This window comes from Capra hircus, chromosome 18 (genome assembly GCF_001704415.2).
Source record: "Capra hircus breed San Clemente chromosome 18, ASM170441v1, whole genome shotgun sequence".
Lineage (NCBI taxonomy): Eukaryota > Metazoa > Chordata > Mammalia > Artiodactyla > Bovidae > Capra > Capra hircus.
Genome location: NC_030825.1, coordinates 20,587,624 through 20,604,059, shown reverse-complemented (window position 1 = coordinate 20,604,059; position 16,436 = coordinate 20,587,624). Strand labels below are relative to the sequence as shown.

Here is a 16,436-nt window from a genome sequence, read left to right as displayed (position 1 = left end):
ACTTTTCCATCTACTGTATGCTGTCAAGCACAGTCACTATTGACACTGCCTTTTCATAGTCTTAAGGCCATACTTTACTTAGAAATAATGTTTATTCAGTCATTGTGTTCTTTGCACATTACTGTTTTCATCCTTAGATTATAAACTTTAGGAGGCGGGGACAATCAGTTTTGCCTTCGTACAAGATAAAAGTACAGGGGACCCTTGCTGACAGAATAGGGTACATGAGTTGATCACATTTTCTGGATAATCTCAGGGTTAAAACCAGTTTTTCCTTTCCATACTGACAACATTCTGACAGTACTGCATTTTTTTTATGAGTGGATTGTAACTAACCTAAATGTCTGCTCAGGAACTAAAGATTTGACTTCTGAGATGCACAGTTAGGAACATAAGTAAACGTTGTTGAGATATTTTACAGTGACTCTGACATGAGTTAGCAAATGCCAAACATCTATTGTGTACAGAGCACTTAAGCACTGCATATATTATGGAAGTTGCATTATTTTAATTAAACATCTGATGAGCTGACTTTCTCTCTGATTATCGTATTATACATGATTAGGCACCTAAATAAATCACTGGGTAATTGACTTGAGACTCTCCCTGTGAGATACAGATATTGATAAGGCCTTACATATTTCAAGGATAGAATCAGAGCGCTAGTTTGCAAGTATCTGTTTAAAACAAAATAATCTTTTTATTAACTAGATTTTTATTAGGTTGATGCAAAAGTAATAGTTTTGGAACACATCTTTACTAATCAAAATAGGAACCATTACAATCAACACATTTTTGCCAATGAGAAATAAGTTTGCTTACTCCTATAGCAGTAAACTCTGTGCTTTGAGATTCAGTGAACTCTTGGAAAGCATTTTCAGCCTCTTGATGGTTGTGGAAGCATTTTCCCTGCAAAAAGTTGTCAAGATGCTTGAAGAAGTGGTAGTTGGTTGGTGAGAGGTCAGGTGAATACAGCAGATGAGACAAAACTTTGTAGCCCAATTGGTTCAACTTTTGAAGCATTGGTTGGGCATCACTGTGGAGAAGAATTGGGCCCATTCTGTTGACCAGTGCCAGCTGCAGGCATTGCAGTTTTCAGTGCATCTCATCGATTTACTGAGCATACTTCTAAGATGCAATGGTTTTGCCAGGATTCAAAAAGCTGTAGTGGATCAGGTGGGCAGCAGACCATCAGACAGTGACTATGACCTTTTTTTGATGCAAGTTTGGCTTTGGGAAGTGCTTTGGAGCTTCTCCGGAGAAGGCAATGGCACCCCACTCCAGTACTCTTGCCTGGAAAATCCCATGGATGGGGGAGTCTGGTAGGCTGCAGTCCATGGGGTTGCTAAGAGTCGGACACGACTGAGCGACTTCACTTTCACTTTTCACTTTGATGCGTTGGAGAAGGAAATGGCAACCCACTCCAGTATTCTTGCCTGCAGAATTCCAGGGACGGCGGAGCCTGGTGGGCTGCCGTCTATGGGGTCACACAGAGTCAGACACGACTGAAGCGACTTAGCAGCAGCAGCATTTGGAGCTTCTCGGTCCAGACTCTGAGCTGGTCATCGCTGGTTGTCATCTAAAATCCACTTTTCGTCACACATCACAATATTACTGAGAAATGGTTTGTAGTTGTTGCGTATTTCAAAACTATGAGTTTTTTGATTTGCAGTTAGCTCATAAGGCATCTGCTTATCAAGCTTTTTTACCTTTCCAATTTGATTCAAATGCTAAATGACCATAGAATGGCTGACGTCGAGTTCTTCGGCAACTTCTGATGTAGTTGTAAGAGGATCAGCTTCAGTGATTGCTCTTAATTGGTCATTATCACCTTCTCATAGCTAGCTAGCCATTACACTCCTCATCTTCACAACTCTCATCTCCTTTGCAAAATTTCTTGAACCACCACTGCACTGTACATTCATTAAGCAGTTTCTGAGCCATATGCATTATTGATGTTGTGACTTGTCTCTGCTGCTTTAAAATCCATTTTGAACCTGAATAAGAAGATCAGAGAATTTGCTTTTTGTCTAACATCATTTCCCCAGTCTAAAATAAACAGTAAGTAATAAGTCATTAGCAAAAAACATAGAAATGCACATTAAAATGATGTATAGCATAACTGCATTTATTAAGAATGTATTCCAATGTCAAATGGCAGAGTTCAACAATGCAAAAACCACAGTTATGTTGAAAAGTGAAAGTGAAATTTGCTCAGTCTTGTCCAACTCTTTGTGACCCCATGGACTGTAGCCTGCCAGGATCCTTTGTCCATGGAATTCTCCAGGCAAGAGAACTGGAGTGAGTAGCCATTCCCTTCTCCAGGGGATCTTCCCAACCCAGGGATCGAACCCAGATCTGCATTGCAGGCAGATTCTCTACTGCCTGAGCCACCAGGGAGGCCCCAGTTACTTTAGCTAAGTTACGGAAGCTAACAGTTACATTAGCATCAGCCTAATAAAAACGTTTTCAGATCTGTTTAGCCAAAAATGCATGATATATCTGACCAAGAAAGGGAGATGTGCTTGGTTTTTCTGTTTCACAGAATTTTTCTGTGTTCCTGAACAGGTTTGCTGTGTATTCTTTCCCCACAGGCTCAAAAAAATGCCTCAGTCAATGCCAGAATATGCTCTGACTAGAAATTATTTAGAACTTATGGTGGAGCTTCCCTGGAACAAAAGTACAACTGGTGAGTGCTCAGATAACACCTGTTCTTGCAGTCTAATTGTCTCTCAGGAAGCTCGAGCAAATTCTGCTGAAATACTCCCCATTGATTATCTTTCTGTCGTAGTAGTTCACGATGTAAACTGTTTAGAGACTGAGCTTGTGTCATAGGTTTTAGGAAGTAAAGGAAAAGAGGGTGCTGCGTAAAAGTGCCTTTTGCCTAATTCTGGAGAAGGTAGGATTTTCTGTAATTGGTGACTATGTATTTCTCAATACCAATAGTCAATCAGACAGTAAGCTTTGTATTTATGCACTCTTTGCCAGGAGCATAGGGAAACAAAACAGTTTTGAGGTAGTTGGCAATAAGTGCCAAATAAGTACTGCTGCTGCTGCTGCTAAGTCACTTCAGTCGTGTCCGACTCTGTGCGACCCCATAGACAGCGGCCCCCCAGGCTCCCCCGTCCCTGGGATTCTCCAGGCAAGAACTAGAGACAGCAAATCTTTTATATTTTCTAAAGGAAATAATTATGTATATCGACAGGATAACACTAAAACAGTTTTACCATTGAAAGTTTGTTTTTTTCCCACTAAAACTATTTAAAGAGTTTAATTTCTTTTTATCTCTCCTATCTTTGAGTAGTTTTTTATCTACCAGGAGGATTTTATACCAGTTTTTTTTTTTTTTTAATGTATTTGTTATGTACTTTCTCTTGGGGTAAGAAATATACTCAGTTGTCTTTCAGAATTTTCAGAATCATTTTATTTGCATTTGTTTCTGTATTTGAACTCCCTTGTTAAATTTACATACAAGGTTTATTAAGTTCAGCAGTGGGTTGATTCCCTGAACTAATTTTGGCATAAGAATTGTTGAATCTTGAGAATTGATCAGATATATTTTCCTGGCTAGTAAAATTCTTACATTTAAAGCAGCGCTAGAAATTTTGAGAAGTGTTAGCCCCCCAAAAAATGTTTATGCCCCATGTAAGTTATGCCATACATACTAGATTGCAGAATGCTGAATTTTTAATATTAAAAAGTGTTTTTCTTAAAAAATACTTTCCTATTAAATCTACAGAGGAGCATACTCTCTGGTATTGAGAATTCAATAAAAGCATTTTTGTCTCAAAGAGGGCCTAGAATGAAGCATATTTGTGTTATATTAACTAGGCAAGGGCAATATTAAGGTTAAAACAACCCTATTTTAATTAGTTTTTTTGGTAGACTCACTTAGCGGATTTATTAATATGTATGGCTAAAATTTTATATAAATGGAGTTATTTAATATGTGCTCCCTTTTTTTATTCTTTCACTTAGCGTAATTACTTTAAAGCTCATCCATGATACTGCATCTATCAGTAATTGGTTTATCCATTTAACAGTTGTTGGCCATTTGGGTTGTTTCCAGGTTTTGAGCAACTGTATATAAAGCTATGTTGGTAAATTTTTTCTAAATTTACTTCATGTTGACATTCATGACAGTGTATTGCCTTCTGGTTGATGATGTTTTATGAAATAAACTGAAGCTGAATTTCTTGGTTTAATTCTTAATTCAACATTTTCTGGAGATGCCATAGTAAGATGACTGCAGGGGAGCACGCGTTCCCATTGAATTAGCCCCTGGCTGTCCCCTGAGCAGTTTGAGTTCTGAGGTCCATCTGGATCTAGCTGGGCTATTAGGAAATCCCGTTTTGGTTCAGATGGTCTTCTGTTAACTCCTAGCTCTGCAGCGCCTGCTCTGAAGTGAAGCGGCCCCATTCTGTGAGATTTGGAGCAGGCCCTGAGCACTGTTAGTATAGACCCGGGGGAGAAAGTGGCGTTGCAGTTTAGTGCTGTCATGTCATCTGCATGAAATGAGATGCCTTACATTTTGGTGTGTTTTTGACAGGTATTTGTGTCATTCAGTTCAGTCGCTCAGTCGTGTCTGACTCTTTGCGACCCCATGGATGGCAGCACACTAGGCCTTCCTGTCCATCACCAACTCCCGGAGTTCACTCAGACTCACGTCCATCGAGTCAGTGATGCCATCCAGCCATCTCATCCTCTGTCGTCCCCTTCTCCTCCTGCCCCCAATCCCTCCCACCATCAGAGTCTTTTCCAGTGAGTGAACTCTTCACGTGAGGTGGCCAGAGTATTGGAGTTTCAGCTTTAGCATCATTCCTTCCAAAGAAATCCCAGGGCTGATCTCCTTCAGAATGGACTGGTTGGATCTCCTTGCAGTCCAAGAGACTCTCAAGCCCTGGCAATCCCCAAGAGTCTTTTCCACGCCCTGGCAATCCCTAGCTTGTCCTCCATTTCTAAAACTTTGTAATTTAAACATGTCACTTAAATGGAATCATAAGGTATATAATTTCATCACTTGTATGTGGAATCTAAAATATGATTCAAATGGACTTATCTACAAAACAGGAACAGACTCACAGACATAGAAAACAAACTTACAGTTACTAAAGGGGAAAGCAGGGAGGGATAAATTAGGAATTTGGAATTAGCAGATACAAAGTCCTGTATTAATGGAGTCTAATTTCCAAGCCCTGTTATTTTCTCTCTTGACAGTAGGGCTAGTGCATGATGTGAAGCACGTCTAGATAACTTGGTAACACCAAGGGTCTTGTTTTGAAATGTTGGTATTCTCTTGGTAATGTTTTGCTCTGCTCTAGGACTTATCTTAACTAATGACTTATGAGACATGCAGCGTGCATATAGTATAATGACCTGTAGATACAAAATTGCAGGTTTTACTGTTTGCTGTTAGTAACCTAGTAAGTTGCCCTCAGCTTCCTCCTCTCCCATACTGGTCCTATTTGTAAAGTGAAATTAATGGACTGACTAGGAATTTTTGTCAGGTTCATACAGTGTCACTTGGAGAAGGCAGTGGCACCCCACTCCAGCACTCTTGCCTGGAAAATCCCATGGATGGAGGAGCCTGGTAGGCTGTAGTCCATGGGGTCGGGAAGAGTCGGACACGACTGAGCGACTTCACTTTGACTTTTCACTTCCATGCATTGGAGAAGGAAATGGCAGCCCACTCCAGTGTTCTTGCCTGGAGAATCCCAGGGACGGGGGAGCCTGGTGGGCTGCCGTCTGTGGGGTCGCACAGAGTTGGACACGACTGAAGCGACTTAGCAGCAGCAGCAGCAGCAGAGAATTGAAGGCAGAATGTTTACTTGAATGCAGAATGCTAGCTCCAATTCTTTACCGAAATAACCAAGAGAATATAACAACAACGCAAAGCTTTTTTCTGTTTTTTACAACTCAGAGTTTCTGTTGGACGTGTGTCAGCATTAGAGATGCACGGCACTCATGTACCCATCCCAAAAACACTTGGCATTGTTCTCCATCTCAGCGGAGAACTGAAGATGGATAATTTGCGTAAAAAGTAGTCATGGTGAGCTTCTAAACTAGTACTTTAGGCCTAAATACTTGTTACAAGTAAAATCATAAAACCGTGAAAAATGTCTTTCATAATTCTCAAAAAGAGAAGCTTACCTAAGTAGAGGCAGTTACCCAAGCAAAGAGGAGTGAGTTGGAGGAAATAAGTGTGTTGATTTTCCATCTTGAATGGAGGGAGCCAGTAGATACCATTTCAGTCTTCCAGTTGTAAATAGAGAAATAAATGTTGAAGTAAGTTTTACATTTTTTATGTTTAACTGTAAGTTTTATTCATAATGGGAAGCATATATTCTAAATAATTTAAAAAATAATCAGAAAAGATGCATCCTGTATAGAAAAGATAAGACAATAATAAGTAGCATGGAAATTTTCTTTCCTTAAAAGTTTGAAAGAATTGACTTTTAAAATCATCTTTACGTGGCATATTAGAAATTCCTTCAGTGTGTTCATTTATTTTCTTAACTACCAAGATTCTGTTCTTAGTTTTGCTGTTGTTGTTCAGTTGCTCAGTCATGTCTGGTTCTCTGTGACCCCATGGACTACAGCACGCCAGGCTTCCCTGTCCTTCACTATCTCCCAGAGCTTGCTCAAACCCATGTCCGTTGAGTTGGTGATGCCATCCAACCATCTCATCCTCTGTTGCCCCTTTTCTTCCTGCCCTCAATTTTTCCCAGCATCAGAATATTTTCCAGTGAGTCAGCTTTTCACATCAGGTGGCCAAAGTATTGGAGTTTCAGCTTCAGCATCAGTCCTTCCAATGAATGTTCAGGGTTGATTTCCCTTAGGACTGACTAGTTTGATCTCCTTGCTGTTCAGGGACTCTGAAGCGTCTTCTCCAGTACCTCAGTTAAAAAGCATCAATTCTTCGGCTCTCGGCCTTTTTTAAAAACATTTATTTATTTTTTAATTGAAGGATAGTTGCTTTACAGAATTGTGTTGGTTTCTGCCAAATATCAACATGAATCAGTCATAGGTATACATGGCTTCCCTCCCTCTTGAATGCTCAGCCTTCTTTATGGTCCAACTCTCACATCTGTAAATGGCTACTGGAAAAACCATAGCTTTGACTATACAGACCTTTATTTGCAAAGTGATGTCTCTGCTTTTTAATACGCTATCTAGGTTCATCATAGCTTTTCTTCCAAGGAGCAAGTGTCTTTTAATTCCGTGGCTGTAGTCACTGTCTGCAGAGATTTTGGAGCCAAAGAAAATAAAGTCTGTCACGGTTTCTACTTTTTCCCCATCTAAATGCCATGAAGTGATGGGACCAGATGCCATGATCTTAGTTTCTTTAATGTTGAGTTTTAAGCCAGCTTTTTCACTCTCTTTCACCTTCATTAAGAGGCTCTTTAGTTCCTCATTGCTTTTTGCCATTAGGGTGGTGTCATCTTCATATCTGAGGTTATTGATATTTCTCCTGGCAATCTTGATTCCAGCTTGTGCTTCATCCAGCCCAGCTAGTTACTAAATATTTACTAAATTTCATCAGAAGTGAATGTTGCATTATAACAAATGCCTTTTTAGATACAAAATGACATTTTCTTAGAAAGTGCCCTTAGACATGATATCAATATATTGGTAACTAAGTATTGAACCATCTTTGCATAACTGAAATCCCACTGGGACTCTGTAGATTACTCTTTGAATAGATTTGATTTACCAGCATGTGAATAATTAGAGCTATGCAAAGTGGAATTGGTCTGAAGTGAGTTTTTTTCTTTACTGTGGTAGGTTTTGGTGTCCGGATTAGCATCATGAAATAGGAGACTTTGTTTCATTTATTCATATATTCATTGGTTGGCTTCTGAAGCCAGGAAAGGGAAGAAAAAAAGGAAAGAAATTTTTTTCTTCCCTTTCCAAATCGCTCAGCCAGGACTCTGACTAAATTCAGTAGTATTGTAATTAATTTACATACATTATTGCTTAGCTGGATTTTTGTAGACTAGCTTGAGAACCAGACTAGCTTGAAAACCAGGCCATTTTTTTTTTCTTGTAGGAAAAATGCATAGCACGTTCCAAATAACTAAGTGAAAGAGTGGACTTCTGTGTTTTTCTCTCTCCCATTTTCTTTTCACGGTCAGTTTTGTGGTTGTGGATTATCCTCTGGCTGCCACCCAGCTGATAAATTCATTTTGCTTGACCTATTGTTTAATCTGTGTTTATTTTAGATCCTAAAGCACCAGCAAACCTGATGAAAGCTTGGCTCTGGAAAAGGGGCCTAATTCATACATTTCTGGTGAGATTTTAATGGATAGAACTTAGACAGTTCTTCATGTCGTAATTTTTTTTTCGACCTAGCTCTTCTGTTTTAGAAGATTAGCTGAAGGAAGTAATTTCAGAGGTGTGTGGAGATTTAGTTACAGAGATGCACAGTGAAGCATACTTTATAGCTGTAAAGATTTGTAGATAACCTAAATGCTCAGCAGAAGGGAATGGATAATTAAATAATGGAATATTATGTAGCCACTAAACTGCTACTGAGGAATACATTTGACACTGAAAGATGTCCATATTATTTAAGTGAAAGAAACTTATTTTTCCAAAATTTGAAGACCTCATATAATCTTAGTTTGAAAAATAGGTATATAAGTGTGTCCGCGCACACACACACACACACACAGAATGTGGAATAATGTGTACTGGAGTGAAGGTAGTGATTCTCTCTGTGGGGAAATGAGATTACAGGTGAGTATTTTCTGCCTTTTTTATCAGTGTCATCAGATTTTCTGGCATGAGCATATATAACTAACATAATAAGAAAAAAACACTTAAAAAGAACAAATACAAGCACGAGTAGAATGTGCAGAAATATTCTACTATCTATTCTGCTGCTGCTGCTGCTGCTAAGTCGCTTCAGTCGTGTCCGACTCTGTGCGACCCCACAGACGGCAGCCCACCAGGCTCCCCCGTCCCTGGGATTCTCCAGGCAAGAACACTGGAGTGGGCTGCCATTTCCTTCTCCAATGCATGAAAATGAAAAGTGAAAGTGAAGTCGCTCAGTCGTGTTCGACTCCTAGCGACCCCATGGACGGCAGCCCACCAGACTCCTCCATCCATGGGATTTTCCAGGCAAGAGTACTGGATTGGGTTGCCATTGCCTTCTCCAATCTATTCTACTATCTACTCTCTATTAAAGTAATCACAGATTAAACAATAGGTCAAGCCAAAATGCATTTATCAGCTGTGTGGCAGCCAGAGGATAATCCACAACCACAAAACTGACAGTGGAAAGTAGAATATGTAGAAATATTCTACTTGTGTCCATAGAAATAATGTGTATATAGAAAATCATTCCAAATGATTATCCCATCATTCCATTCCAAAATCATTCCATAATGAGTTTTTAATTATGTAATATCTATTATTTCTATAAATACTTAAGCAAGAAAACCAAGTCCAGGTCTTTCTGAAGACTCATTGAGAAGAAACCAAGCCTGTTCTTATCACTTCTTTTTTCAAAAAGCTATTCTGGCTCTTGCCAGTCTGGAAAGGAGTTCTTCCGTTGAACAGCTCCATGTGCTGAGATCGTTTCTGTTGGGTTACTTGACAGATCGCCTGGACATTCGAGCAGCCCGCGTTCTGCTGGATAATGACCATTATGCCATGGAAAAATTGAAGAAGAGAGTGCTGGAATACTTGGCTGTCAGGCAGCTGAAAAACAACCTGAAGGGCCCCATTCTGTGCTTTGTCGGCCCTCCTGGGGTTGGTAAAACAAGTGTGGGAAGATCAGTGGCCAAGACCCTGGGCCGAGAGTTTCACAGGATTGCGCTTGGAGGCGTGTGTGATCAGTCTGACATTCGAGGACACAGGTAGAGGACCTCTCTCAATTGAATCTCTGATTCTCCTCCCTTTTCCAGAGCCCCCTCATAAGTCAATGCAAATGGCTCTTTGTGTTACCTTGATTGCAAAGGACATTTATGGTACTTACTTGCTAGCCTAAGGCCTCTGCCGTCAAGGTATACCCAAACTAACCTTGATGTCTCTGTGATGGTGGATGGGGGGAGTCTTTGCCTCAGCTTTCCTGGAATTTCATTATAATGCAGTTATAAATCAGTTATTATTATATTCATTTTGGCCCTATAACATTTCATAAATAATGACCTATAACTTTCAGAGTTCAAGAAGTAAGTGCAAATAGCAGGCAAATAGGAAGAGGTAAGAAATCTTTGATAAAAAATTTATTATGTTTGCAGTTTAAACTTTCTTTCAAGGAGGCTGGTTTGTAGTGTGAGAATGAGTAATAAGGAGAAGAAATAATTAAGCCTTATCCTTGCATTTTTGACACCCTTTCCATAAAAATACATTAAACTATAAGAATTGGGTCTCTGATTAATCTGACATTATTAGAGTGAGATTTTCATGTTATGTTCATTGTTTTATTCTCTGTGGCTCAGATTGGAAGATACTTGGGGAAAGCATGAACCTCTGTTTCATAGTTGCAAGTTGTGAGAAGACATACCTATGGTGTATGTGTTAAAGTACATTTAAAAATGTAGAACATTTAAGAATGTAGAAATTATAAACTGCTTACAAAATACGATGCTGTATACTTAAAAGCATATGATGTTGACATACTACTAATATAATGTAATATGTCAGTTATATCTCAAAACAGTTTTTTAAAAAAGAGGGCATGTAACTTTGAATAGAAAGTAATTAAACTCAAAATAAACTCTGTCCACAAGATCATACCCTTGATCTTGAAATTGCAAAAGCATTGCAGATTATAAGTAGGGGCTTTTGGCAGGCCTGCCAATGCAAGCATTGAGCAATTACCAGTGGCCAAGGGTAATTTAAATGGATGTTTACAGTTCGGTGAATATGGTTTAAACTTGAATTGTGGGAGAAAAAAGAATATGATGTTTTCATGACACCTTATTTTTCATTTGCCTTATTCATGGGATCCTTAAGCAGGGATGGGAAACTGGTTCTTTTTATTCTCTTTTACTTGCTTCTTTACAGTTCTTATGCATTGAAGAAAAATCGTTTCAAGATTTTCATAAACAAGCAATAAGGACTGCATATTAGGTCAAGGAATTGATTGGGATTGGTCTTTCTGGCAATTTCCAGTCATGTTTTTGTTGCCTAGATTTTCTTATTCTCTTACGTGCCACTAGAGGCTGTAGTTCGCTTTTGTAAAGAAATTGGCATTGTGGACCAATCCCAGAGAAGCTAGATCTGTGGCCCGAGTCTTCAGGCTTTACGTACAGAGCTTTAGGGAGGTGTTCTCAATGCAAGAGACTTGATTCCTGCACTCCGAGTTGTCTTCATTTATTTCTTCCTTTTATCTGTAGCACATTTTTGTGTGAGTATTTGATGAAATTTAGAGAGTGAGTTTGTGGAGTTATTGTTACATGCAGTTAATGTCTTGGGCACATGTCATTTAGGTATTGGTCCTTATTTCTTCCTACATTGCTGTTGATTATTTAGTAAGGCTTTGTGCTCAGCACACACTGAACATTCAATAAAAATTACCTTTCATTATTTTAATTCTCAGTTCTCAGGAGGACATGTTTAGGTTTATAAGCTTCAGTATGACTTTTTATAAAATTCAATCTGATTCTTAAATTGTACCTAAAATATCCTGTTTGGGACATTATATAATTTATGTGGCAGAATTGTGGAAAATGTATCCTTATGATGCCTGTTGGTACATATATACGTGCTGAGTTGCTTCAGTCGTGTCCAACTCTTTGCAACTCTGTGGACCGTAGCCCACCAGGCTCCTCTGTCCATGGGCTGCTCCAGGCAAGAATACTGGAGTGGGTTGCCATGCTGCCCTTCACGACCCAGGGATCGTTATCTTTCCAACCCAGGGATCAAACCTGCATGTCTTACACGTCTTGGGCGTCAACAAGTGGGTTCTTTACCACTAGCGCCGCCTGGGAAATCTGGTTGGTAGGCAATATATAAGGTCATAATCCTTACCACTTATTATAAACATTGTTGGGTTTAAACAGATCCCTGTTTTAAATCTTTACTGAAAATGATAGATAGAAAATTTGTTTTCTTTTTTCAAGTGAGTATACTTTTGTATGTGTGAGTGTTGTTAAGAGAACTGAACCTAAAGAAAATGAAGATTTATTTTTTCATGGATCTTTTGTGAAAGAAGCTTGTGTATTTAAGCTTTTTTATGGTGCATGTTGAGGTTATGATCACTGCCAAATAAAAGGTATGTGGGTTTGTCTGTGAATCATTCTGTTAAGGTATTTTCGATACACCTTGCTGGTAAACATGTACTTCTTAGCCATCACTGTACCAGATGTTTTGCTGAACACAACAGCAACGTGTGCTTGTGGTATTGGGGACTTATTACCCACCCACCCTCTACATGGCCAAAGCCTGGAGAAAGTTTCTGTCTGAAAGCCTGTTGAGAAGCTGGTGGAGAGCCGGGAGTGCTGGATGACAGGAAGGCCAGTTGAGAGCAGAATATGCGCTTGTGCCGGAGTTACTGGTTGGAGGAGGTGATGAGGGGAGAGGAGACAGCAGAGGATTATAGCACCACCATGGGGTGGGGTTTGTGAGAACAAGTGGCTCCATGTCACAGTTGAGGCATTCGGGGAACACCCAGGTCTTGACATTTTAGTCCTGGTCACATGCTCATAAGCAGAGTTCACGCGGAGTTTTGTTTTTCTTCAGCCTGTGAGTAGGCACCGCTGTTCAGCAGCCTTAAAATAGTCAAGGAAAAACAGAGCTGCGTTCTCTTATCTTCCTTGCTTGTTCTCTTGACTGTGCCACTCACTTTCCCCAGTTTCCCACGCATGGAGCGCCAGCCTTTTGGTAGAAGTGCCTGTTTATGTGGAGGAAGGTGCTAATAAGTTAGAAATTGATTTTAAAAACAACCTAAGGTATTATCTTTTAGAGTTAAAATGACAGTGAGGTGGGAGATGGGAAGAAAAAGACTTGGTTTACATGAAAATCCTAGACTGAGAAGATAGCAGTGATCTGACTGAATATTGTCCCATTGTTCAGGTTCATGTTACTTTGGTGGATTAGAGGAAGAATAGTCTTGTCCATGCTCCATATTAACTGCCGCATTTTTTCAGCTTCATATTTCTCAGTATCTCCATTGACACTTTTGTCTATTTTTATAAGTCACAGAATCTTTGTTCCCATCTATCAGTTTTTGACTTATATTTTAGTAATTTAAATAATTCAATTAATTATTTAAATATAAATTAAATCAGTTCATAAACATTAAAGATAAAGTGACTTCTTTGGGGGTGAGGTTTTATAAAGTCATGTTTGGATAATGATCTTTTTTCATTAGCTGTTCCTCAGTGAAATATATGTTGTGATATTTCTCAGGTTGTTGATGAGAGTAACTCTTTGAAAGTCACTTACTAGCTGTTTGTTCAAATGATAAAGTTATATCATTGTAAGGAATCCTCTGCTCAATTCTTAACCAGTTTGAGAAGAAAAATGAACTTTTGCTTTCCACGTTGATAAATTTTCATATGTAACCTGAAATAGTGAAGTTTTAACTAAATTAGCTGTTTCATTATTAGTCTCTACAAGGGAAAAATAACTGAAGCAGCAAGGTTTTAAAATATTTTTAGCATAGTACGCCAGACATGTTACTGTCTGCTCATCAGCCTCCTTTATAACATGTATTTGCATACAGCTCTTCTTTGCCTCCGAAAAGCTTCCATGTTTGTCTTGAGGCCGCAACCCAAGGCAGTGATGATCTTGCTCTCCTCTGGACTATTGTGCTCCTTAATGATTCAATAATACAGGTCTCTGGCGTTTCTGATACATTCCTGTGGAGGTAAAATGTGAATAGAGTGAAAGTAGGAGCTCTGTAGGGTAGGGATTATTTTGTATTTTCTAATCCTCCGTACATTCTGTACTGCCGAGCACAGTGCCAAGCATGGTAAGTGCTCCGTAAATGCTGTGTGAGTTCAAGTAAGATTAAAACATCTTGGAAATCAGGCAGTCCTTTGGACGAGCACATCCATGCAAATGACTAAGAAGATTTAGGAATGACTGCTACAGAACAGTTTCATTTGTTTAGACATGCTACATTAAAGACTATTTTTAGTTCCTTAAAGACTTTTTCTGTTTTAAAAAGAGCTCATTAGGATTTCTTTTAGGTTTATTACTTTATCCAACTTGAGATACACACACACACACACATGCCAGATTTTCATCAAGCAGCTTTTGCTCTTTTTTAAAGCAATAGAGTTATCATCCTACCCTTTCAACTTAACATTGTAACATAAACTTTTTATATTACTTTAAATTGTTTGTGAATATCACTTTAATAGTTTGTCTTGTAGCCCATAAGTGCTCCTTCATTGGATAGGCATGAAAAAATTGATGGGAAAATGCCGTTTTTTTCTCCCTCTCTACATACTGGAAAAGAAGTAAGGAAAGACACCCCTTATTCCTAACGTTTAGATACCCTTGGCAGTGACAGAATGACCAGCCTCTTGGACTACATTGTATTTGATTTGACTATATCTAGAGATGATGCACGACTGAACTGAACTGAACTGAGAGATGATGCAATATAGTAAAATAGTTGATTACTGTGCAGCTGTAAGTAGGTGGTATTGTAATTTTATGTAGTTGTTTTCTCAAGCATAATACAGATTGCTTTGGGGAAAATTAAGAATGCTAATCTTGTCACTTAAAATTTTGAACTATGTAGGCATTTTTTTGTTTTTATATCTCATACACTGATTGAATTCTCCTGATAAGCCTATGAACAATTACAACAATAAGCTTATGTAACAGTTACAACTATGGATCTATATATTTTCAAGTTCACGTGTATGGTTTAATTTTGAGAAAAACTCCAAGATAGTTACATATTCAGGCTGAATTATAAGTAATTGGAGCTATACATTCTTAGAAAAGTAAAAGGAAAATGTCCTCAAACTTTCCTGTATTGTACTATATTGCTTTCTAGATGTTGTATCATAAGGAAGAAGTATTTTGCCCTCAAAAAGGTTACAATTTGTAAAATCATTTATTTTCTACCTCTGTAGTTTCTCAGGATGCTAATTTGTTTTTTTTGAATGTTTGTGTTTGTTTGTTGAAAGAGAACATTTTTGTGTATTTATTCATATTCCAAAGGTTTCAGTTCTGTTTAGTTGCTCAGTCATGTCTGACTCTTTGCTACCCCATGAACCGCAGCACGCCAGGCCTCTCTGTCTATCACCAACTCCTAGAGCTCACCCAAACCCATGTCCATTGAGTCATTGATGCCATCCAACCATCTCATCCTCTCGTCCCCTTCTCCTCCTGCCCTCAATCTTTCCCAGCATCAGGTTTAGTCCAGAGGTTCAGTCATAGTATATTCTGTAACTTCAGTCAGTGAATTGCATGCTACCCATACCTTCTAGCAAAACGCAAGCACATTACAGATACTTTACATAGCTCACAGGCTCTGCTCACAGTTTTCTTGATTTGACATCTAGATTAGTGGTACACATTTGGGGATGTCACCTGTGATGGAGGAGCTCTAGGGGCATTGAATGCTCTTGGGCCTGTTGTAACTGAGCAAAAGGCTCATGTGCCCATGGCTCAGAAAGCCGAACTCTGACAGCAGGTTTGTAGCAAAGGAAGGGTTTATTGCAGGGTGCCCAGCAATCCTGTGGGAGACAAGCCTCAGATCCAGTTCCACTTGATCTTTGAGCAAGGGGTTTTTCTAAAGGTGGGGAACAAAGAGGCTGGGGTTAATTATCATTGCGTGACATTTCTGTGACATTTCTTAATTGTAGTTTCAAGAGTCTGAATGTCTCTTGTTTATGATTCTCTGGCCAGGTGGTCTATGGCTTGGGGCTCCTTGCCCTGGAGAAGCAACCTGAGTTGTATGTTAAACAATGAGATTTATAACAGCTATTTCAGTACACTGGTGATGTTATCGACAGCACAGTCATCTGACTCTGGTTGGTCAGTGTTGCATTAGTGCAGGATTGAGGTCAGAGGGGACAAGAAAAGGAATAAAGTTTTGGATAGATTAATCATTAACTCAGTAAGGGAACTTGGTCTGGGGGGCTCGGTTTCACTATGAAAAGACCATTAAAGAGTTGCTTCTGTGAGACAGACATTGAAATGGGACCCAAATTTGGTGTACTGAAACCTGCCTTTGTATCTTTTTCCAGGAAATTACAAGTGGACTTAAAGTAGCTATTAAAATAACAGTTACAATTACATCTTTTGAAAGCTTACTGTGTGCCAGGCACTGGGCTGTGTGCTTTACCTATAATAGTCTCTAGTGATCTCATATAATTTATCAGGTTTGTACTGCCATTATCCCCATTTTAGCAGATGAGGAAACTGAGGCTTGGGTCATATTATTTATGCAAAGCAGTACTCAGAGACTTATACGACCTTAACAGTGGTCATAGATATTTTGGGTCCTGGCGTCATTG

General features: G+C 39.1%; 1 protein-coding gene across 1 annotated transcript in view; it reads left to right on the top strand.

The window, feature by feature from the left end:
- The window catches only part of LONP2 (lon peptidase 2, peroxisomal), an 81,428-nt gene that overhangs the window by 13,334 nt on the left and 51,658 nt on the right, over positions 1-16,436 (top strand). The window contains exons 6-7 of the mRNA XM_018061964.1: positions 2,595-2,689; positions 9,605-9,863. Of these exons, the coding sequence (XP_017917453.1) occupies positions 2,595-2,689; positions 9,605-9,863 (354 nt within the window). The remainder of the gene's footprint in view (positions 1-2,594; positions 2,690-9,604; positions 9,864-16,436) is intronic.